Raw genomic sequence first — 23,263 nt, forward strand, 5'->3', positions numbered from 1 at the left:
CCTCGCTCTGGGCTGCAGCTCTCCTTCTAGTGACAGGCTGGGGACTTTCAGCTCAGTAGTCAGGAGAACCCACCGATGCAGCTCCAGGGCCTTTGGATTGTACGAGATTCCTATCTGGAGGATTTGGAGGCAGGGAGTGTGCCTCCCCTTACCAGAGATCCACTGCTGAGCAGGATCATGAAGATGATGAAGCTCTCAAACCAGCTGTGCTCCACAATACGGTAGCAAGTCTTGCGCACCTGCCAGCCCATGTCCCATGGACTCTTGGTGGTATCCACTTTGCAGCAGGGACAGTGGCGAATGCATCCTGTGGGGAGAGGTGACTGATGGTGGGTGATGGCCACTGGGCAAAGGGGATAATTTCTGCTCCTGCTGCAGAGAAAGCTTTCTGCTAGGAAACCCACTTGTCATCCCCTTGGAAAAGAATTATTTCCTGGAATATGGGAGAAGAGGGGTCCCTTCCAGGCAGTCCCACAATCCAGTCCTGCAGGTGTTCCTCTCCATCATCAGTCTTGCCCACTCTGGTATTTTTCCTAGCCATATCCTTCTTACAGATGGCACCAGTGGTCTCTGTTCTTCTGCCCACCTATACCTGGAAAACAGACAAGCTACAGGATATGAGCCTGGGGGTGCCTGAGGGGGATATGCTCCGAGCCCAAGCTGAACTGAGGGCCACAACATGGCTGGGAGGGAATTAGGTCCAGTCCAGCCCAGCCCAGCCCAGGGTCAAATAAAACTAGTAATAGAAACTCAAGTGTTTAAGACATTTTTTCTATGTATTTTTAGAAAGCATTGAGGCCACAATTCCCTTCATAGAATGGACTCTTGATTCATTCATTGCACAAATGTTTATTGAGAATGTAACGTGTCTCACTGTTCTAAACACTGAGAAGAAAGATGACTAAGACACTGGTTCTGCTTTTGAGAGCTAAACAAAAGATTGAGGGAAGCAGATACATCACGGCCCTCTTCTGGGTCCTTCATCATCCAAATCAAGAGTTTTCGGTGGTGTTTATGGTGGTGACTACCTTTCCCCCTTTCAACTCAAGAGGGCTGGTTTAGAACTGAGGGGGCGGTTTTTGAGGGTAACGAGGAAGGCCCACATCTCAACGTGGTGTCTGATAGTGCATGAGATGCAGATACCATGGCCAGGCTGCTGCCAGCTGGGGCATGTGTGTCTGATGCTGGTGCCCTCAGGCCTGGGAGTGAGGCAGCAAGTGGGCACAGCGTGTTTGTCTTCTGTGGACACCAGGCCAGGGCCCTGGACCCAGAGCTGCCCAGGTGAGTGTTTGCTCAACTGGATTGTGGCCCTAATTAACATCAGTGTGAGGGGGCCTGTGGCTGTCCCTTTACCTTCTGTGAAGCAGTCATCTGGCTCTTCTAGGTCATCCGCCAGCTCAGGGATCTTCCTCAGGATCTCCTCAGGATCTGGGCAGTCCACCGTGCTGCCCTCGGAGGAGCTTGTGTCATCCACTCCCTGCAGGGGAGAAGCCCAGGGCAGTGAACTCGTCTCTCCGCGGGGCCCGGGGAATTGAACACGGTCACTGCAGTTTCAACTGCACCCGTGTTTGGTGCCTCGCCAGCTGAGGCCTGGAACACTGCTGTTCTCCCTGGAGCCCCAGAGGCTTAGCTGTGTGAGACTGTAAACCTTTGGGCCCCTGATGGAGTGCTGGCAATGGCCCGAGACACCATAATTACACCCATAACGACTCTCAGCGTTCACTGGGCTTGAATATTTAATCATGGAGTGATGCTGCAGGGGCCTGCTGCCCTCCTGGCAGCTCCAGCCCTATAATGTCTCCAGATGAATTCAATTAGGAGTTGAAGCTGCTGTCATATTAGTAAACCTGATAGCTTGGCTAATGGACCCAAATGGTGGGGCGGGTCCCCATCTGTCCCTGTCAGGCCCCTCCTGCCTAGCCAGGGTCATGGACAAGAAAACAAAAACAAAAAACCAACACCCAGAAGTTGTGTACTGAAGACACTGAGCAGGGACAACTAGCCAGGGGTGTCCTTGGAACATTTGGGAAGAAGCATGACATCCACGTGCACAATGTGACAGCCCTCACCCAGTGGGAACCAAGCGGCTTCTGTTCACCCACAGCCCCCAAATGCCGTCTCAGCCCTCCCTCTTATCTTACCCTGCTGTGGTCAGCCTTGCCTAGGGCACACAGCCAGTAGCTGACATTCTTCAAGCTGAAGGGCTTGATAACTTTGGGGATGAATTATGTCTTCCTTATCTCTATTGAGCCCAGTGCCTGTCACATAGTCAGCACTCAGCGGCTAGGTGTCAAATTAAATTCTTGAATTGAAGGCAGTGTTATTAAAGATGCTAAACTTTCATAGACGCCTCTTTCCCTATAGCTTGTTTTCTTCAAGATTTGTGAGTGAAACCACAACATTTATTTTTACCTTGTATAAGGCAATCCTAAACCTCAGACCTTCCAGCTCAGTCTCTGCGAGGCTTTCACTTCACTACTCACCTATAGAGAGCCCCTCCCCAGCCCCAGGCTGTTTTTGTCTAAAGAAAATGACGTGGACAAAAGCAAGCGGGGGAGAATCAAGGGAAAACTTCCTCATTTGTGAGCACCTCCGACTCTTACTTGCTGGCTCTGAAAGACATTTGACTTTCTTTGTGCATTGTCTTTTGTTTCCTTTTTTCTTGGCTGCCGTTTTCTGGGTGCTTATTTTGTCTCGGGCAGGAGCTACACATTTGACAAGAGCATATCATTTAAGCCTCAAAATCATCCTACCAAGTAGGCATTACCATGCAGTTTCATAGGTGAAGAAATGGAGGCTCAGAGAGGTTTAGGAACCGATCTTAGGTCCCACAGCTTGCAGAGTCTCACTCTTTCTTTGTTTCCCTACAGCCACCCTGGAGTGAGATACCAATTGCAGCAATGGTATATGATGAAAGTTGAAATTGTGCAGATTAGCCGGAGGTTGGGAGGGACTTCAAAAATTCCCAGGATGAGAAATGAGGTTATGTGGTTGAACGCAGTCTGGAATACCTCACCCTCACCCCCACCCTCCAGCCTCTACCAGCCCACTGGTCAGTGTCTGGCTGGCTGTCCAACCTCTCCAGGAAGCTCACATACCTACCTCTGCAGGGGCCTGAGGAACAGACTCATCTTTCCACGTCTCACCCAGGTATGGAGCCAGGTCCTCAGAAGATGTTCCAGTGCCTGGGCTCCTGAGTGTCAGGTGGTCCTCACACCTCTCAACTTGCTGCAGCTGCTCCTGCTAGTGAGAGAGGGTCCCAGCTGGGTGCCTGGCCCCACCTTTAGATGACCAGTTCTAAATGTGAAGGGATCTTGCACATCACAGGCTGCCAGAGCCAAGGGTTTCATATATGCAACTCACGTACATACATATACATACATACACAGTGTGAAGTGAGCATGAAGACTATAGCTAGCTAGACCTGTGTTTTATCCTTGGGTTCCACTAATTATAAGATGTGTGACCTTAGGCAAATTGTTTAACCTCTCTAATCTTTGTTTTTCCCATCTTCAAAATTCAAAAGGCTAGATCTGCATCATTCAGCTGTTTTGGTGACTAAATATGTTAGTGCTTGTAGAACACTTTGCACGAAGTGCTTGGCTCAGTAGATGTCAGCCATGACAATTGTTATTTGTGCAGAGGTCAAAATTGTAGGGAACTTGGCCATCTGGAGCTCCCTAAGAGCCCCAAAGTAACTGAAAATGCTTCTGAGTGGCAGACAGCTGTTACGGAGTTCATGTCCTTTACTCTGGGGATGGTGATGCCCTGCCCTCTGCTGTCACCCAGACAAAGGCATGTAAAATATGGCAGCTGATAACAGCAGCTGCTGGAACACAAGTGACGACTGCAGGGAAGAAGGCTATGGGAAAGCTACAGACTCAAAGCACAATTTTTCTGGACCACTTAGTGACCTGACCAGCAGCCCTGCATGTTCCTGAGGCCCCACGGGGATCCCTGCCTTCCCACGTTGGGCAGAGGTGAATGCCCTGAGTTACTGAGAAGAGGTTAGCGAGGGTTGATATACCAGCTTAAGGTAGTAAGGAATAGTGCCAAGTATTTAAAAATACATATTATCAAATGGCTTAAATGTGCTTTAAATTTGTTGGTGCCAAAAGGAGTGTGTCATTTCCCTATTATATCACTCGTGGGGAAAAGCTGGCTAAATGAGTCACATAAGAATCAGGACTTCTGAGGATGCTGGTGAAGATTAGATGAGCCTTGCTCTTGGACAACATCCTGTTCTTAGAGAAATCTCATTAGCATCTCATGCACAGAGCCTGGGTTGGGCAGAGCGCATGGGACAACTGTGTGAAAGACAATCCCTAAGCACCTCAAGGTGGCCTGTTGCTCACCTGCTGCCCCCCACTCCCTGTTTGCCTGCCTGGGGAATTCTGACTTTTTCTTCCAGGCCCTGCTCAAACGCCACCTCCCCTGGAAAGCTTGGCATGGTTTACATTTCTTTATGTCAAGGTCTCCTCTGCATTTCCCTTTTGCCCTTTGTCACTCAAGCCCTGAGGCCCCTCCCCACTGCCTGTGGCTGTCCTATGGGGATAACTCTTACCTGTCCTTTGGGGATCACTTCTTGTTGGGCGCTCTGAGCATCTTCCTCACCATCATCCTCCAAGTCATCAAGATCGGATTCGCCCTCAGCAATGGGCACAGAGACCCACACAGTAGGATTAGCGATGAAGTCACTGTGCTCATCCCTGGGGCCTCTGGGAGCTTGGAGCCCTCCAGAGCTTCCCTCGGCAGTGTTGGCAGCAATGTGGTTCTCAGCTTTGGAGCTGGAGAGTGGGAGTTTCACCACCAGCTCCGGCTCTGCCTTGGGCCGGGGGAATGGGCAGGGCCTGCTGAAGAAGCTGCAAAGAACCTGCTTGATACGATGGCCAAAGACCTGGATCCGTGCCAGGGCCACCTGCAGGTTGTTCACCTCCCCATCATCCTCCGGAGCTGTGAGGTTGTCAGCACTGAAAGAGTTCAATAGCAGGGCGATGAACAGGTTAAGCACCTGAAGAGAGGGAGTGGAAGGGAAGACTGATCAATCTCTAAGCTGAGCCCCACATTGGCCTACTGGGTTAGCAGCTGGCTGGCAGGACAGCCATGGCCTGGGCCTCTTCCTGTCCACCTGGGATTCTGTCTCTTTTAGGGGAATAGACATTCTGAGAGCAGTTGAGGGAAGGTTTGGGGATGTCCTGGAGTGACCTGCCTTAGTGGATGAGGCGTGGAAGCATATTTTCTGCCATAAAGGAGGAGCCCCCTGCTGAGCAAAGGGACGTTTAGGGACAACAGAGAGAAGGCACTGGCCCTTCCTGCGACCACCCTCATGTGCCAAAGCCCTGGGTTCTATTCCCAACTCTGGAATCCAGGGCACATCTTGCTGCTTCCTGTTCTTCACTTGAGAGCAGGTGAAGAGTGGATGTGAAGACAAAATGATACGAGAAATGTAAAAGTGCTCAGAGGGGTAAACTTCCTGTCTGAGGGTGAGGGGCGTCTGTGGCTCTGCAGAGATGGTGGGCTCAGCCCGGAAGAACAGAGCTTCTGGGATGCAGGCAGAGGCATCTCTGGCTCAGAAGCCAGGGTGGAAAAGACTAAAGAGTCTGGATTTGTTGTTGCTTCCCTTCTCTTGGTTTAGCTTTCTTCTGCCTATAAAACTCTCATGAGGAAAGAACCCAAGTTGGTTGATGTCCAGGGCAATAAGAAAGGGGCTTCTGGAAGACTGCATCGTCCCACACAACCAGCCAGTCCCAGGAGGGCAACGAGCCCCCATGACCAGACTGGAGACAAGCTGAGGGCAGGGGGCCAGGCTGGGGCAGAGAAGGGGTACTGGTGCTCATTGGCAATTAAGTCTCCAGAGGGGCTTCCTCCAAACATGGAGTCGATTTTGTTATTATCTCCATGGCCTTGGATGTTGTCTGTGACCTGTTGTGCCTTCTCCCTGCGGCCTCTCCCCCTGCTCCTAGCTAGGACCTGTGCAGCTTGGAGAAATCAGTCAGCTCTTACTTCCCTGAATAAAAATGGTTTCTGAGCCCCCTTAGAGTGGGGAAACACATTTTTCCTTTAACAGCTAATAGCCACCATTTATTGAGTTCCTGCCTCGGCCCAGACATTGCATTAGGCAATTTGCATATGTCATCTCCTGTCATTTAATTCTCCCAGTAAACCCATGAGTAAGCACTATTTTCTTGATTTTAAGGAAATTAGAGCTTGAGAAGATTAAGTCTCTTGCCTGGGGTCACCCACCTAGTAAATGGTGGAGCTGGGATTCTACACCAGGTCTCTCTTTTTCAATCATATGTTCTCATTCCTGCAAGTCAGGCTGCCTCCCAAGGCACACTTTTTGTAATGAATCCCAGATGAATTTGAAAAGTTTGAAGACTTTTCAACCAGAGAAGTACAATCTGGGCATAAAAATGCAGATCAAAGCTTTTTCAGATAACCCAGAAGCCTCCTCCTTTCCCCAGAAGACAGTGCCCCCAGCAGGGCTCACCACTCACCACCAGGTTCCCCAGCACCATCACCGTCAAGAAAAGGATGAGGCATATGGATTTCTGGCCGACTTCCATGCAGGCCCACATGTTCTCAATCCACTCTCCACAGAGAATACGGAAGACAATGAGGAAAGAGTGGAAGAAGTCGTGCATGTGCCAGCGGGGCCAGTCTTCATGGGGCGCGGAGATATTTTTTCGGTTATTACGGTAGTTTTCCCCTAGGAGCTGCTTGCCAACCAGAGCAAAGACAAAGACAATGATGGCCAGGATGATGGTGAGGTTCCCCAGTGCCCCCACTGAGTTTCCGATGATCTTGATGAGCGTGTTTAAGGTGGGCCAGGACTTGGCCAGCTTGAAGACGCGCAGCTGCAGAGAAACAGAGACTGTCAGGTGTTGGTAGCTGTGCTCGTTACCTTTCATCTAAAGTTTTGGCTAGAAACCAAAGATCTGGGAAAAACACAAAGCCTCTCATCCCATTAAACCAGGGCATTTTCTGGAAGCTGCTTTCAGAGACCTTTCTTCCTATGCTATAAATTACTCAAAAATATGACCAGCCTTCTATGGTTCCTAAGTATCAATGTGTTTCATTGACTGTGGCTGAGTCAGGGTCTTGTACTGGGGTGGTGGCCTTGTGATCTGTACTCTGTTCTATAGCCACAGGCCTGATCCCTCCTGAATATGGGCCTCTTCTGTGGAGGTGGGGTGGGTGTGATGGGGCTCACAAATAAGTGAGAACAAGCTTATTTTGACCTGAAGAGAGACCAGCCTCCTTCGGGTAGGGGATGACCCACTGCATTCGATAGGTATTGGCAAAACATCTCTTAGGGCATTTCTCATCTTGGGGAAGTGGATAACATCTGTTGCTCCCACCAGCTTTGAAACTACAAATGTCTATGATTTCACGGACTCAGCATTCATATGTTCATTTAATTGACCAACCAACCTGCCCCCCGGAGCACCAGCCATGCAGGTGCATGGCACTGTGCTAGCCTATGAGGTATATGAAGAGAGGTGTGTGGGCCCTTGCTCTCATGGAACTAATTGTTTAGTTGCTGAGAAAAGATGAAGTCTCAAAAAGTCTTCATTGTAAACTCAAATATGCTAAGTCCCACAGACAAGACAGCAAAAGCAACAAGCATAAAAATGTGTAAATGTTTTAAAATATATTTGTGTGGTTCTCTAATTTGTTCAGAAAAAAACAACCGCGATCAACTGTCAGTCTGTCAGTCTGTCAGTCAAGGTGTGTTTATGGAGCACCTACTAGGAGCCAGCCTGTGGCTTAGGTGCTAGGATGCAATGCTGAACAGAACAGTGCAGCAACAATTTTATCACTCATATCAGTGAGTAAATCTCATAGGAGGAGGTTTCATCCTCTTACACAGTAAGTACTGTATACACCTCTTTATGTGATAGGGGAGAGGGGGTCCACATTCACCTTAGACCTAATCTGGAAATTACTCTCCTCATATGGGAAGCGGAGCTTAAAACAACAATTCTGTGGACTGGTCACAGAGGCAGCTGATGAACACAAATAAAAATTGAGCATTAGTACCTAGTATGGGCAGCAGGAAACATAGTCCATGGCCTGCCAAAGGTTGTGAGCCTAGCAGGAATTTCTCCCCGCTTTAAGACAAGATCCCAAAGAGCTTTACCCTTCATGGAAGGTTGAACCATAAACAAGCCCAGGAGAATGCAAGAAAAATTGAATGGCTGGTGCTAGGTACCAGCTACAGGAGGAAAATTGACTCTGAGCATTTGGAATAACAAAGTGGTGGTGCTCATATAGGATTTTAGCTAGAATTCACACTACCTAGGTATTTTAAGTTGAGAATTTAATTTAGAGCAATTCTACAAAGTGCTCTGCAGAATTAAATGCAAATACTCTCTGGAAGAACCTGCCTTCATCCCAGGTTTCATAGTATTCCCTCAAAAACTGTTTAAGAGTTGCAGTAAAAAAACAAACAAAAACAGAAGGAATGAGTCACCAGGAGTGAATGAGATCCAGGAGAAACCACAGATGTGGAAACAGTCATTCCATTTCTTCAGATGATATAATTATTAGTCAGAGATAATGGTATAATTAGGAATAATATGTTAAAGAAATAAAATAATAACTTGAAACAATGTGTAGAGAATAAAAAAACTATAGATAACAACTTGTGAAAAACAAATACACTCTTAGACATGAGAAGTATAATACTTAAAATTAAAAATACTATGAAGAAGGTTTGCATCAGATTTGACACAATTTGGGAGAGAATTAGTGAACTGAGGATATGTCAGAATAAATTATTCAGAATGTAACCCAGAGAGACATAAGATGAAAAATATCAAAATAGTGTAAGAGACACAGAGGATAGAACGAGATAGTTTAATATCTATCTAACCAAAGTCCAGAAGGAGAAAAAATAGAATGGAGTGGAGGCTATAATTGCCCACATAATGTCTGGGAACTTTCCAGAATTGAAGAAAATTACAAATCTAAAGATTCAAGAAGTCAATGAATCTTAAGCATTATAAATGAAAAGAAATCCACACCTAGACATATTACAGTGAAATTGCAGAACAGCGAAGACAGAGAGAAGATTTAAAAAGCATCCAGAAAGAAAGGAATAACAGTTAAATTGAAAGCTGACTGCTCATTAGCAACAATGGAGGCCAATTGTTGGAATAATATCTTCACTGAAGGAAGATAAAATAAGTATCAACTAGAATTTTACATTCATAAGAAATGTCTCTCAAAGACAGGGGCAAACTGAAGAGCAAATTTCAGATAAACAGAGAGGTTATTGCCAGAAGGCACTTACTAAAAGAAATCCGAAAGGAGGTACTTCAGGTAGATAGAAAGTGATCCCAGAAGTAACATGTAATGTGTAATACACAAGAATGCGAAACTGTACCCCAAAGGGTTAAATAAATCAATAACTAAATTTTTAGGCTTACAGGATACCAAATAAGAAACTACTCACTGAAAATCCGAAACTCAAACTGTGTTCCAAAGAGTAAGAAATCAGTAACTTACAAAAATTCTTGCGTTTTTAGGACAGCAGATAGGTAAAGAAACAACTTGCTGTGACACTGAAACTCCCTCCTCTTGTCAGATGAAGAAAAAAGTAGCTGAAATCAGTTGGAACCAGGATGGCCGACTGGAGTTTGTGCAGAATGAACTTACTGACGTCATGGACTGAATTTCCACTTCATATTGGATACTAACTCCCCCAAGATTTGCATATGCAACCCACAAGTTAGCATGAAGAGATAACTGTGCAGGCCCAGGGACTCTCCAAACCTCCCCTTTCCTTCCACCAATCACCTGCAAATCTCGGTATCCACTCACTAAATATTTTCTAATAAAAATACTGCCTTGAAGACAGCGCAGTGGGGAGACAGATCTGAGGCTTGACTTCCTGTCTTCTTGCCAGCCAGCTTGCAATATTAAGCTTTTCTTTTCTCAAAAACCTGGTGTCATAGTCTTGGCTTCCAACGTCATAGTATTGGTTTCTAGTGCATTGGGCAGCGAGCCCCCACTGGCTCTATAACAAAGGCATAAAGAGTAGGAAAGTGCTAAGTATGAGAGTGAATCTAAATAAACATTGAGTGGACACAACAGCAATGTCTTGTGAGATGTGGAAGAGACTGGTCATATGGTCTCCATTCACTTTTCTGCTCCCAGACACAACGGAAGACTGTTTTCCAGTTTTGCTTGCAAATAGTTGGGGTCACATTAGTGGGTTCTGTCTGGTGGAATGGAGATGGAGACAGAAGTAATATACATGGCTTTTAGGCATAGCCTTAAACCCCCTGCACTTTTTCTTTCCCTTTCATGTTCACCATAAAGGTCACTAATTGAAGATGGTGACATCATAATATGGGATCATCCTAGATCCTCGAGTCGCTACTTGAAGTAGAAACTCCCAGGAGAGCTTCCCAACAAGCACTGAACGTGCTGTGAGAGATACATCTCTATTATGTTAACTTACAGATTTAGAGGGTATCTCTGCAATTAGTTGTACTTATCTTGAGTAATGGAGAAATTGGTTCATTGAAAAAAGGTATTGCCTTTTCAAAAGCATCAATCTGTGGCACTGGCTTAATGATCATGTGGTGAGCAACAAGGAAGCTGATAGGAGAAGGCTTGGAAAGTCAATCCATGCTATTCAGTGACAAAATATTGCCTGCAAAAACTTTGAGGCAGATCATAAGCCTCATGAACCAGCAACCCTAGGGGAAGGGTTTATTAAACCTTAGTATTGTGGGTCAGTTGTAACTGGCTACGTTGGTCAAGACAGTACAAGAAAGAGATTAGCTCAGGAAAGATTTAGCTGGTTTATAAGAAATAAAAGGAAATATAATCCAGAAATTTAGAGCCTTGACAATTTAGGGAACTGTACTGCTTCTAGATTCCAGGCAGTGAGCAATGGGATTAAGTCTTCCAATGTTGAAGACTAGTTAAATTTTCCAATTAAATGAAACAAGTCTTAACAAAACATGGAGTAATGGTGTAGCCACCGTTTCTCATGCAAGAGAAAGGCATGGGGAAAGGAGAGCAAAGAAATGAAGAACAATTGAGAACTTTGTCAAAGAAAGCATTTTGTGTGGCAAATGAGAGGTCTGAAGCCATCTAAGTTTTTGAAGTAATGGTATTGTGAAATAAACCATAATCCCTGACTGAAAAAGCCTTTCACTATTTAAACCTTAAAACAAACCTTGGTTTTCCATTTTTCCACAAGCAGGAGGCAAACTTTGAAGGTTATACTGGCCTCCTACAGGTATGGCAATGTCACTTCTTGGAGTTCCACCTAGAGCTGTCTGGCTTGATTTAGGCTATGATATGAGTGAGAAATAAACCTTTATTGGGGTAAGTTACTCAATTTTAGGGATTGTCTGTATAATAGCTTTTTTTTCATTGATTAATAAAACTTTTTATAAACAAGATAAAATTAAAATACTTATCATTACAATAAATTGGGGAAGGGTATCTGGAATGAAAAATTGGGAGGAAGGTTACAGATTTTAGCTAACTTTTGGCTTTGATTAAATTAACTAATGGAGAGTTAATTTATGGTGTAATGTCTGCAGCCTCAACCTCCTGGGCTCAAGTCATCCTCCCACCTTATCCTACCAAATAGCTGAGACTACAGACGTGCGCTATCATGTCCAGCTACTTTTTTTACATTTCTTTTTTTTAATTTTAATTTAATTAATTAATTAATTTACTTTTGAGACCGAGTTTTGCTCTTGTCGCCCAGGCTGGAGTGCAATGGTGTGATCTCGGCTCACCGCAACCTCCACCTCCCAGGTTCAAGCAATTCTCACGCCTCAGCCTCCCAAGTAGCTGGGATCACAGGCATGCACCACCACACCCGGCTAATTTTGTATTTTTGCTAGAGATGGGACTTCTCCATGTTGGTCAGGCTGGTCTCAAACTCCCGACCTCAGGTGATCCACCTGTCTGCGCCTCCCAAACTGCTGGGATTACAGACATTAGCCAATGCACCTGGCCTTCTTTTTATTTTTTTTAATGAGACGGAGTCTCACTCTGTTGCCCAAGCTGGAGTGCAGTGGCATGATCTTGGCTAACTGCAACCTCTGCCTCTGGGATTCAAGTAATTCTCGTGCCTCACCCTCCTGAATAACTGGGATTACAGGCATGCGCCACCACACCCAGCTAATTTTTGTATTTTTAGTAGAGATGGGGTTTCCTCCTGTTGGCCAGGCTGGTCTCCAACTCCTGTCCTCAAGCAGTCCTCCCACCTCGGCCTCCCAAAATTCTGGGATTACAGGTGTGAGCCACCCCACCAACTCCCTTGGCTTTAAAAAAAAAATTGGCATAACTTTGGAACCCTGATACCAAAACCTGGCAAGGACAATGAAAGTCAGGAAAATTATAGATCAAATATTACTCATTGATATGGATAAAAAAATCTTAAGCAAATTTTTAGCAAACTAAATCTTCCAATGTATTAAAAAATGCATCATGATCAAGCTAGGTTTAAGCTGGGAATGTAAAGTTGATTTAACATTAGAAAGTCAATTAATATAATTCACCACTTTAACAGATTGAAGGAGAAAATACATGATTATCTCAATACATGTAGAATAATTGTCCGATAAAATTAAACATCCATTCATGATAAATATCCTTGATAAAAGAGAACTTTCTGAACTGATAAAGGTTTCTTATCTTTAAAAAAGCCTGCCACAACTGTTACGGGTGGTGAAATGTTGAAAGGATTCTCTTTGGGATCAGGAAGTTGACAAAGATGCCTGTTATTAACACTTGTTTTCAACAGTGTACTGGATGTCCTAACTAGCACAGTGATCTAGTAAAAAGAACCTAACGGCATAATGATTAGAAAAGAAAAAATTAAACTCATTATTTTCACATGATGTGATTGTGTTAGAAAATTTAAAACATTGTATAGATAAATCATTAGAATTAATAAGAGACGTTTCTGGATACAAAAATGTTAAATGTCAAAATGCTAGCCAAAAATGCTAGAAAAGAACATTTAAAAAGATATGCAAGATCCTATGGAGAAAATTGCAAAAACATCATGGAAACATTTTTAAACTATATTGAAAGACTGGTGTAGAGAGTATACTATCTTCATAGATCAGAAGACTGCATTTTGTAAAGATTATATGTCTTCCCATATTGACCTATCAATTATAGCAGTCCCTAATGGGAAAAACAATCACAGCTTTGTGTGTGGAGGGGTGTGCAACTTGGCAAGCTAATTCTAAAATGAATATGAAAGTGTGCAGGCCAAGATATTCTTGCAGTAAATTAGGTGGATTACTTGATTTACAGACACAGATATATTTAAAGCTGCCATAATTAAGACTGATATTGGTACCAGGATAGACCAATGGACTAATGGAGCAAATGGAGCAAGGCTTTAAATGATGGGAGGAGAAGCAATACTATTTTGGGAGAGACGGAAGACAGAATTTTTATTTCTTCCTTTCCCCCTCCTCCCTTCTCTTTTCTTTCCTTCCTTCAATCAATCAACAGATGTTTATTGAGTTCCTATGTATGTGCTGTGCCTTGTGCTAGGCCCTTGGGGTAAAATGGTAGACAAGAAACTCTGGTTTTTGCCTCATGGGATACCAGGACAATTGTAAATGCCGGGTTAATTTGATGAGGGAATCCAATTTTAGATAGTGTGGTTGGGGAGGTCCCTTCTAAGGAGGTGACAAGTGCATGGAACTCAGAGGTTGAGAATAAGTGAGCTAAGTGAAGACTAAAGGAAAGCATTCCAGGCACAGTGAAAACAACTTCGAAGGCCCAAAGCCAAGAAGATCTCTGTTATGTGTGAAGAAGAGAGAAGAGGCCTTTCTGCCTGAAGTAAAGTGGGCAAGACAGAGACTGGTGAACTGGCAGGTCCTGATTATGTAGAACTTTGTACACCATCATGAGGAGTCTGGATTTTATTCTCAGAGCAATGGGAAACCAGTGAAGTTACTTGTAACAAATGTATTACCAACATAAAATGTTGGTAATAGGGAAACTCTGTGTGTGTGTGTGTGTGTGTGTGTGTGTGTGTGTGTGTGTGTGTGGTGGGATTGATGGTATATGAAAGCTCTCTGTTCAATATGCTCCAGTTTTCTGAAAACTGAAAACTGTCCTGAAAATAAAGTCTATTAATTAAAACCATGAAGCTGACCAGCTGGCAGTGATTTTTCTCCAGCATTTCTCACAGCTCAGGTGCAGGCAAGGTGGAGAGAAATATTTGACTTAGACTCTCCAGTGAGGTTTTGCCAAACACAAAAATGCAAAGAGGCAGAGGGGAAAGGTGATTGAGTTTATTTTCAAGGGCATAATAATATTGGTGGGCCGTGAAATCTAAGGCAGGTCATGAGGGAGGTGGAATAGACCCCAAGAAAGTGTGTAGTTGGTGGGTGTGGTTAGGGAATTGTGCCTTGATCAGCATGTTAAAATCAGCGAGGTGGGGACAGGGCGGCATTCCCCTGGAGAATCCTATAGGGGCAGATTGTGAAGTAAACTTGCCTATTTTGGGTTGTTTGAGAATTTAGACTGTGGGATCACAACAAAAGTAGCACATAGACCTTAAAACACTAAGCTTCTGCTTCCCCAAATGTATAGAAACGTTCGTATTTTATTAGAAAACTCACTGTGGGCCTGCCAGGGCATGGGGGTATGATATCTTGCTCTCTTAATGATTGTGCATAGGTGCCTTATATTGACCATCAGCTTAGGGGCCTGCCTCTTGTCATCAATTTCTAGATACCGAGAGAAATCTGTCCTTCTACAAATGTGATTTAATTCTGACCTTCTAAGATTTCTGGATTGTGGATAAAGAGTCCTACAGGCCTACTCTACCCTTTTCCTCCCTGGGATGGTGACAGCACCATCAGCTTAGGCAGATGCCATCAACCAGCGTTTCATGGCACAGCTGTGTCTCAGGACATGCTTTATTTGGTCTTTAGAGTGTTTTTAAAAATTGGTTTAGTGGCCAGTATTAAAGACATTTGCACAAAAATCTGAATTTCTGACTTTTTATGGAAAATTAGTAACTCTGACAATAATGGACAGGCCATAGTCCCTCCCTCCCTCCCTCCCTCCCTTCCTTCCTTCCATCCTTCCTTCCTTCCTTCCTTCCTTCCTTCCTTCCTTCCTTCCTTCCTTCCTTCCTTCCTTCCTTCCTTCCTTCCTTCCTTCCTCTTTCCTTCCAGGCCATAGTCCCTCCCTCCCTTCCTTCCTTCCTCTCTCGATTTCTTCTTTCTTTTCTTTCTTTCCTTCTTTCTTTCTTTCTTTCTTTCTTTCTTTCTTTCTTTCTTTCTTTCTTTCTTTCTTTCTTTCTTTCTTTCTTTCTTCCTTTCTTTCTTTCTTCTTTCTTTCTCTTTTTCTTTTTCTTTCTTTTTTTCTCTCTTTTCTTTCTTTTTTTCTCTCTTTTCTTTCTTTTTTTCTCTCTTTCTTTCATCTGTCTTTCTGTCTCTTTTTCTATCTTTATTTCTCTCTCTCTCTCTGTCTCCTTTCTTTTTTGAGACAGGGTCTCCTTCTGTCACCCAGGCTGGAGTGCGGTGGCATGATCATGGCGCACGGCAGCCTCCACCTCCCTGGTCTCAGGCGATCCTCCCACCTCAGCCTTCTGAGTAGCTGGGACAACAGATGCGCACCACCATGCCTGGCTAATTTTTTCATTTTTTTGTAGAGACAGGGTTTCACCACGTTGCTCTTGAACTCCTGGGCTCAAGCGATCTGTCTGCCTTGGCCTCCCAAAGTGCTAGGATTACAGGTGTGAGCCACTGCACCCGGCCTGAGATGGTCACGTTGATTTCTATGTAAACCTCCCTCCCTGGAGTTGTGCACTGCTTTGGGTCTGCCTAGGTGAAATGAAGTCATCTTTGCCTGTCTACCTGAGGCAAATATCCAGTGCCCAAATCTCTTCCATGGCTGGCTCTATGTCACTACACATGGGCATTTGAGTTTGCCACCCCTAATCCAGGTACACCAAGTTCAGGGGCTCAACACTGTCTCACTGGCCTCCATGATAGGGTCCCAGGCAGATCTGTCCTAGTGTCTCGCTGCCTCCTGAACCATGCACCCCTTCAATCTCTGGATGCCCAACACTTGTCAGGACCTTGGGGAGATTGCTGGACACTCCCCTTTGTTTCGTCACCTCTCTCCAAGGCTAGATGCAGGGCTCTCAGTTAACACTGAGAGATTCCTGAGAGCAAGTGGCCTGCGCTAACAAGCCATGACATTTCTTCAGGCCTCTTTCCTATTCCCAAGAGTCAACGAGATGCCAAGCTTCCTCCAGATGGCCTGGAGACTTGGAAGAACCTAGTGACCTGACTCTCCTGGGAATCTGACAAGTTTGGCTGACAAACGTGGCTCTGATAAAAGTGGGTGACTTGTGGCACTTCTCCTGTAGAGGGCGTCCTGGAGCTGAGTTTGGAGAAGAGTCGTCACCGCATGTGAGTGAGGCTAATAGGAGGCAGTTTGAGGGTGCTTGACACATTGGGGCTGTGACTTCGGGCACCAGGGAATTGGAGAATGACCTCCTTGAGGCTGGAAGGAGCTGGGGCTCTGGAGTCAGACAACCTGGATTTGAGATCCAGGTCTGTGGCATATTCCCTTGCTTGGCAGATGGGAGACTTTGGGGTCATCATGGAACCATTCTTTTTCCTCCTCCACTCATGAGGATCTTAAAAACAACTATCTTTCAGGGTTGTCCTGAGCATAAAATGAGGTACGTTTTATCAAGTGTCCAGTGCTATGCCTGACACATTGGAAGTGCTCAGTAAGTATTAGCTGCTATGATTATCGCTGTTATTGTTATTTGATAAGAGACGAGGACAGTGCTTGGAAGTCCCCTCTTGGTGCAGATGAGGGAGCCAAGGCCCAGAGAGGAGAAGGTACGTCCCCACTCTGAGTCACCGAAAAGCTGGGACCACAGACCTAAGTCTCCAGTCGCCCAGGAGTCATACCCTGCTCCCTCCCACAAGGACAGGAGAGGAAGGGGGAGCTGGCTGGTGCAGTCCCCAGAGCACAGTGTCTTCCCTGAGTCTGGGTGGGGGTTCCCCCAAGCCATCAAGAGAAAAACATTACCAAGCGGAAGCTCCGCAGCACAGACAGGCTTCCCTTCTTGGCCACGCCCAGCTCTAGCAGACTCACAGTAACGATGATGCAGTCAAAGATATTCCACTTCTTCTGGAAATAATAGTATGGGTCGAAGGCAATGATTTTGAAGACCATTTCAGCAGTAAAAAATATGGTAAAGACCTAGGAGTGGAAACAAGTTTTATCACAGTGGGATCTGTGGGGTCGGAGGCAATGACAAAAATGGCAGCAAGAAAATGTCTTATTTACAAAATAGAAAATCCTCTTGTTTTGTTCAGTTGCTATGTTATCTGTGGGCTCCTGAGTATTGGCCAGGGGAACAGTCAACGGGACAGAATGGAGACATTTCTGCACCATTCTCAGGGGCTGTGCATGCTGCAGTTTTTCCATGTGAATGGTGGTGGGAGTGGAGTAAGTGGACAGTCTTTAAGATCATTATTATAATGTAATTATGTCAGTGAAGAGTCAGTCTGGTTCAGTAGTTAAAAAGTGTGGGTTGTGGGACATCACAGACCTGGATTAAAATCCCAACTCAGACATTTTCTAGCTTATGTAAGCTTGGACAAATAACACATCCTTCCTGTACCTCAATTTCCTCATCTGTATAATGGGCATAAAATGAACCAATGCATGTGCAATTCTTAGCAAAGGGCCTGGCAGATAGTAATTCATTCATAAATAATAGTGACTAGTGAGAACAATGATTCATTGTCTCTAAGATTCTTTTAGGCTCTATGTGTCTCTAATTGTCTTAAATAGGACAGAATTCTGACGCTGAGAGAGGTCAGAACCAGGCTCGGGTCACACAACAACCAGCAGGGAAGGGAGACAGAGAAGGAGGAAAGCAAAGACCAGGGTCAGGTGTTTTGCCTTCATATCTTTTCATGTGAGCCCCTCACCAGCCTGAAAAACGGACAATGCATCCTTCTTATGGAGAAGAAAACAGGAGAGTTTAAGTGACTATCTCATGCCACAAGACTGTCCCTGTGTAATTCAAAGAGCATCTATTGAGTGCCGCTTGTAGGCAAGTCAGTGTGGTATGGTGGGGGGTGGGGTTGAGGTCTTGTGTCTTCCAGAGACGTGGGTCCACCCTGGCTCCACCCTCACCAGCTATACAATCTTGGGCAAGATACTTAACCTCTCTGAGTCTTAGTGCTTCCTTTTGTCATGTGAGGGTGATGATAACCTTATAATGTTGTTGTGACACTGAGATAACATTCATAAAGCACCTGACTCATTGTAGGCACCAAACACATGACTTTCTTGCTTTTAAAAAAATGGCACTTTGCTCTGACACTGTGGAAAAGGCCTTTTCTCTCTCTTGCGTCCACTTTTCTAACTGTAGAATGAGGGTGTGGGCTCAAATGTCTATTCCATAAGGCCCTCTGTGGTCCTAGGCTGACTTCTTGGGAATAAGCATTCTCTTCTCTTTCCATTTTTCCTTTTCATGTCAACTTTAGGATGTGACCTCAGCCTAGGTGCTGCCAAAACATGAGTCATGTTGATTCCACCATGTTCCAGAACCTACTGCAGCCCCTTTCACAGCCCTGGATTATGCGGGAGGGAGTGGTTTCTAGGGACGAGTAGTTACGTTACCTCTGGGCCTTCCCCCTCCACCTAAGTCTGCAGCCTGTAAGAAGCTGGATCCCAAAGCTGGACAGTTCTGGTGAATCCAGTAGGTCACGTCCAGAGTGGTGGACCCTGCTGCGGACATGAAGGCAGGACACCGACCCTTTCTAGTTTCTGCCTATCATGTGTGCATGTGTTTGAACACACACACACTAGCAAGTCCTGTGAGGTGGCTTAATTCAGGGGTTAAGAAAAGTGTGGGCTTGGGAGCCGGTCTATCTGGGTTCAAATTCTGATGTGGCCACTAACTTAACTTTATGATCTTGGGAAGATTATTTAACCTTCTGTATCTCCATTTTCCATCTGGGAAAGGGAATAATAATAATACCTACCATATAGGGTTGTTGTGAAAATAAAATGAGATAATCCGTGAGAAGCATCTGAGTATTATTACTATTCCTGTGGGTGGGGCAAGGTTGGAGCAGTTGTTCTCCCTCTGAGTCAGATACTTGATTCAGTATATAGTGAAATCCAGTAAGGACTGTATCTTGTTAACAGTAAATAACACTAACAAATGATGGAGGAAAATTTAAAGTAGCATCATATCTAAACTAGACGCCAAAGAAAAGTTCCGACTTCCTGATGCTTTTGCTACAACAGCAACCGTGTTTCCATGTTTCCTCCCTTCCACGGTCTTCCCCTTCCCTCCCTAACTCTTTTTCTCCTTAAGTGACAGCATTGAAAATCGTGGCTACTGCTAATTGCAGTCATAAAAGTAATTACATTGGAAGGAAATGGACAAGTCCAAAGATTGTCTTTAGATAAAAAAGTGACATTTATCCTCATTTCAAGGTAGAGGCAACTGAGATTCAGAGAATTCAAGTGGTTGTCCTGTGTTTTATAAAGGGCAACTAGCTGCTTCTGGCTCCAGGCTCTCTTGGTTCACTTTCCTGTGCTTTTTCATCCCAAAGCCATTCCCACTGGCTCAGCCTGGGTCCTCCCATACTAGACCTCCTGAACCCACCCAGTGTCCACATGTCTCCTGCACTGCTGCTCTGCTTTCAGCTAATGGGCTGAACACACTAACCAATAAGGGCATGCCCCACTCCACCTGAACCGCATCCTGTCACCCCCCCCCACCCCCGCCCGGGCCATGCCAGTGAGGGCAGTACCAGCCAGAGCACTCACAATGTTGCCTATCTGAAGCATGGCTTCGAAGGTAGGGCTCATGCCATGATGCTCCATGGCCATGAAGATGGTGTTCACCACGATGCACAAGGTGATGGTGAGCTCTGCAAAGGGGTCCGTCACAAGCCCAAAGAGAATTGTCTTGAGCTTCACCCACATAGGGCAGCAATCCCAGATCAGATACTTCTGAGCCAAGCTGGTCAAGCAGGGTGGGCACTTCTGTTCAGACTCCTCGAGCTCTGCATTACAGGTGTGGTCAATGACAGCTGTCAGCCATGTGTCACCTTGGACCCCAATTCTGCGGTCATCCTCTAGGCCTTGTTGTTTCTAATAACTACCACCTCCAACAGTTTGACTTCAGTCGTCTCTCTGTCTCTGGTGTTCATTTCCTATATTTTGAACTCCTTTAGTCCTGCAACTCCAATTAATCTCTGCCCCATCCAGTCCTTCAAACCACTGACAATACACATTTTTACTGCCCATCACCTATATCATGTCCTTACTTCTCAATTTACCCAGCTTAGATTTCACATCCATCTCTCTAACTCCTCCCTTGTAGACACCCTCAATTCCTTTGCCCCTCTCCTCCTTCATTGTACTTGCCTGGCAAAACCTGAACTCTGAATAGACCTAATTTGTAGACTACTCTGTACTTGCACCCAACCAGCTGGACCTGGCTGGAAAAAAAATACATAACTATGCTTACTGGCCCTCCTAAAGATCTGTGAGCCCCAGCCTTGCCCTGCCCAGAAATCTGGCTGTGTTTCTATGTTATATTCCGCTCCTTCAGTCTTCCAGATGACTGTTTCTCACTTCCTCTTCCCCCTCTAACCTCCAGCCTTCTTTCTGCTCCTCACTCTCTGTTGATGAGCTCCCTTTTATTTCACTCAGAATGTAGAATAGCTCACAAAAGAACTTCCCCTTTTTCCTACCACTAAATCTCTGGCATATCTGCAAGTCCACCTGGTATTCTGTCTTCATGGCCCACATAATGCGTGGGTCGCTCTACCCCTCCCACTTGTGCCAGGCCCTTTCTTCTTCTACCTATTCAAGGCCTTCATCATCCACAGTCCTTTTCCTTCCAGACCATTCCCATGAGTAGGTAAACATGCTTTAATTACCTTGCAGCTTTGAAAAAGTCTCCCTGGACCCCATGCTCTCTTTCATTACTGCTTCCTTAACAGCAAAATTCCTCCTAAGAGTTTTCTACACTTAACCTTCTACACCTCCTTACCTCTTTTTTTCTCTGCAGCCCCTGGAATCCAACTTTTACTGCTTCCAAATTCAAATAATCGATTTCCAGTTCTCATCTTACTCTTACAGCATTTGACAGAATTTATATTGTTCTCTTTGAAACCAGTGTTCATTTGGCTCTGGGGACTGCACTATCTCTTGCTTTTTCTCCTATATTTCTCCACTTCTTTTCACTTTCTGTTTTTGTCTCCATCTTCCTTTCCTGCTTGTAAATGTTGGAGAACTCAAGCATTCTCACTTTAGCCTCTCTGTGTTTTTGAACCTCATAGCCCTAAAAAACCATCTCTTTGCTGATTTCCATGAAATTATGCGTCCAATTTCTGATCCCTTCCTGAACACTAGGCTCATCTCTCTACCTGCCTCCATTAAATCTCCATGTGGATCTGTAACTGTGGCCACCTTGATGGAGGGCAATTTCTTACCTTGAGGTTTATCTATAAATTCTGTGGCAAGACATGCATCTTAAACAGATATCAGCCTATGTGGGCAAAGAAAGATGATGTCCATTGTTTATAATCATAATAGAAAACAACAACTGATAAAGTATAATACATTATGAAAAAGGATGAGCAGATTTATTTGTAGTGATGTAGAAAAATATATATGTTTAATGTGTGTATGTGCATGCATGTGCTTATATATGCATAGAACATTGCTTGAAGAACATAAGATAAACTGGATTGTGGTGGGGGTGGGGGGTGCACCAGGAGTCTGGGGAGCAAGAAGGGTCTATAGTGGGAAGGAGACATAACTGTTATTGCATATACATTTGCAGTGTTTACATTTTTTTTTTTTTTACTATATGCACTTGAAAAATGAGTTTGGAGAAATAATTGTGTGCCCCTAAATTTTGATAACAGTGCTTTTTCCTGATAGATAATTTAAAAATGTGTATGTAGTCAAGATTTATCAGTAGTATTTTTATTTGTTTTCTTGCTTGTATGCCTTGCATATGAAGCTTTTCTCACTGCAAGGCTTGGAAAACACCTTCTCCATGTTTTTTTCTTTCTTTTGTAGTTTCACTTTTTCCACTTAAAACTTTGGTGCATTTGAAGTTTATTTGGGTAAAGAGTAAGATATTGATGTGGTTTTTTTTTCCTGTCTCTGGTTATTTATAATAACATTACTTATTGAATAATTTTTCACTTTCCTAAGATTTGAAATGTCATTTTTGTCATGTTATTAACATTTATGTTCATGTGTTTTCATATACACATGTCCATTTCTCTTTCACAGATCAGACTATTTATTTTCACCATCATGCTGTTTTAATCACTGACCGTGGATTTTAGAAACTACAGATGTCAAAACTGGCAAAGCATAGTTCTCTAAAGAAGCTGGCACATCCTGGGACCAAAATCAACAATCTCCGTTTGGAACAAAAGCAAGAACTTCCCTGGACCTATTTTGGCACTAAGATGAAGCATAGGAAGTAGTGATGAATGAGGACACTTTAGATGTGCCATTTTGGCAGGAAGCAGCCACCTGTGAGGCATGATGGGAAAAGAGAAGCCGCTTTGTAAACAGCCTTGACATTGCTGAACTTGATTGATTGCGGAGACAGAGAAGCTAAAAGTACCTACTTGGCGGCTTAAAACATGACCATGGCCCCCCTCAAAAGGATCTGCTATGTAAAACTGATACAGAAAGAACTTTTCTCCCTTCATCCTGTTACGCTTAAAGAGGTCCCCCTGCTCCTGTAACACCAACGTCTCCACTGTGCCTCCTCTCCTGCCACTGCAGGAGTCTGTTGAATATTCCTTCTCTTCCCTTACTCTTCAGTCTCTCCTACTGTCCCAGATCCTTCCCATTAGCATGCAAATAAACAAACAAACACTCCCCCAAACACAAAAACCAAAGAGTCTTCTTTCAATTCTACTTACTCTCTAGTGTCATCTTACTGTCTCCTCTCTCTCACAGGCAAAATTCTGGAAAAAAATTGTCTGTACACCATATCTCCATTTCTTCACCTCTCACTTGTTCTTTAAGCCCCTTCAATGTGGCCTCTGCCTACCCTTTTACTCCATTAATCCTCTTTTGCTTAAATCACCAAAGACATCCATGTGACTAAAACCCCTGCACCTTTTCATATTTCATCTTACCTGACCTTTCCACAGCATTGCCTCTGTTGGCCTTTCTACTCTTCCTGAAGAAATTTTACTCTTGGCTC

At 44.5% G+C, this 23,263-nt stretch overlaps 1 protein-coding gene across 3 annotated transcripts in view; it reads right to left on the reverse strand.

The window, feature by feature from the left end:
- LOC105480211 (sodium voltage-gated channel alpha subunit 10) overlaps positions 1 to 23,263 on the reverse strand; it is a 100,205-nt gene that overhangs the window by 24,819 nt on the left and 52,123 nt on the right. For 2 of the 3 annotated variants that reach the window (XM_011738780.2, XM_011738777.2), the window contains 7 exons: positions 19,840 to 20,078; positions 17,071 to 17,244; positions 6,498 to 6,857; positions 4,565 to 5,011; positions 3,103 to 3,243; positions 1,354 to 1,477; positions 153 to 307 (listed from right to left, as the gene is read on the reverse strand). In XM_011738780.2, the coding sequence (XP_011737082.2) occupies positions 153 to 307; positions 1,354 to 1,477; positions 3,103 to 3,243; positions 4,565 to 5,011; positions 6,498 to 6,857; positions 17,071 to 17,244; positions 19,840 to 20,078 (1,640 nt within the window). The remainder of the gene's footprint in view (positions 1 to 152; positions 308 to 1,353; positions 1,478 to 3,102; positions 3,244 to 4,564; positions 5,012 to 6,497; positions 6,858 to 17,070; positions 17,245 to 19,839; positions 20,079 to 23,263) is intronic. The other variant, XM_011738778.2, reaches the window with a different exon arrangement.

This window comes from Macaca nemestrina, chromosome 2 (genome assembly GCF_043159975.1).
Source record: "Macaca nemestrina isolate mMacNem1 chromosome 2, mMacNem.hap1, whole genome shotgun sequence".
In the NCBI taxonomy this organism is placed as follows: domain Eukaryota; kingdom Metazoa; phylum Chordata; class Mammalia; order Primates; family Cercopithecidae; genus Macaca; species Macaca nemestrina.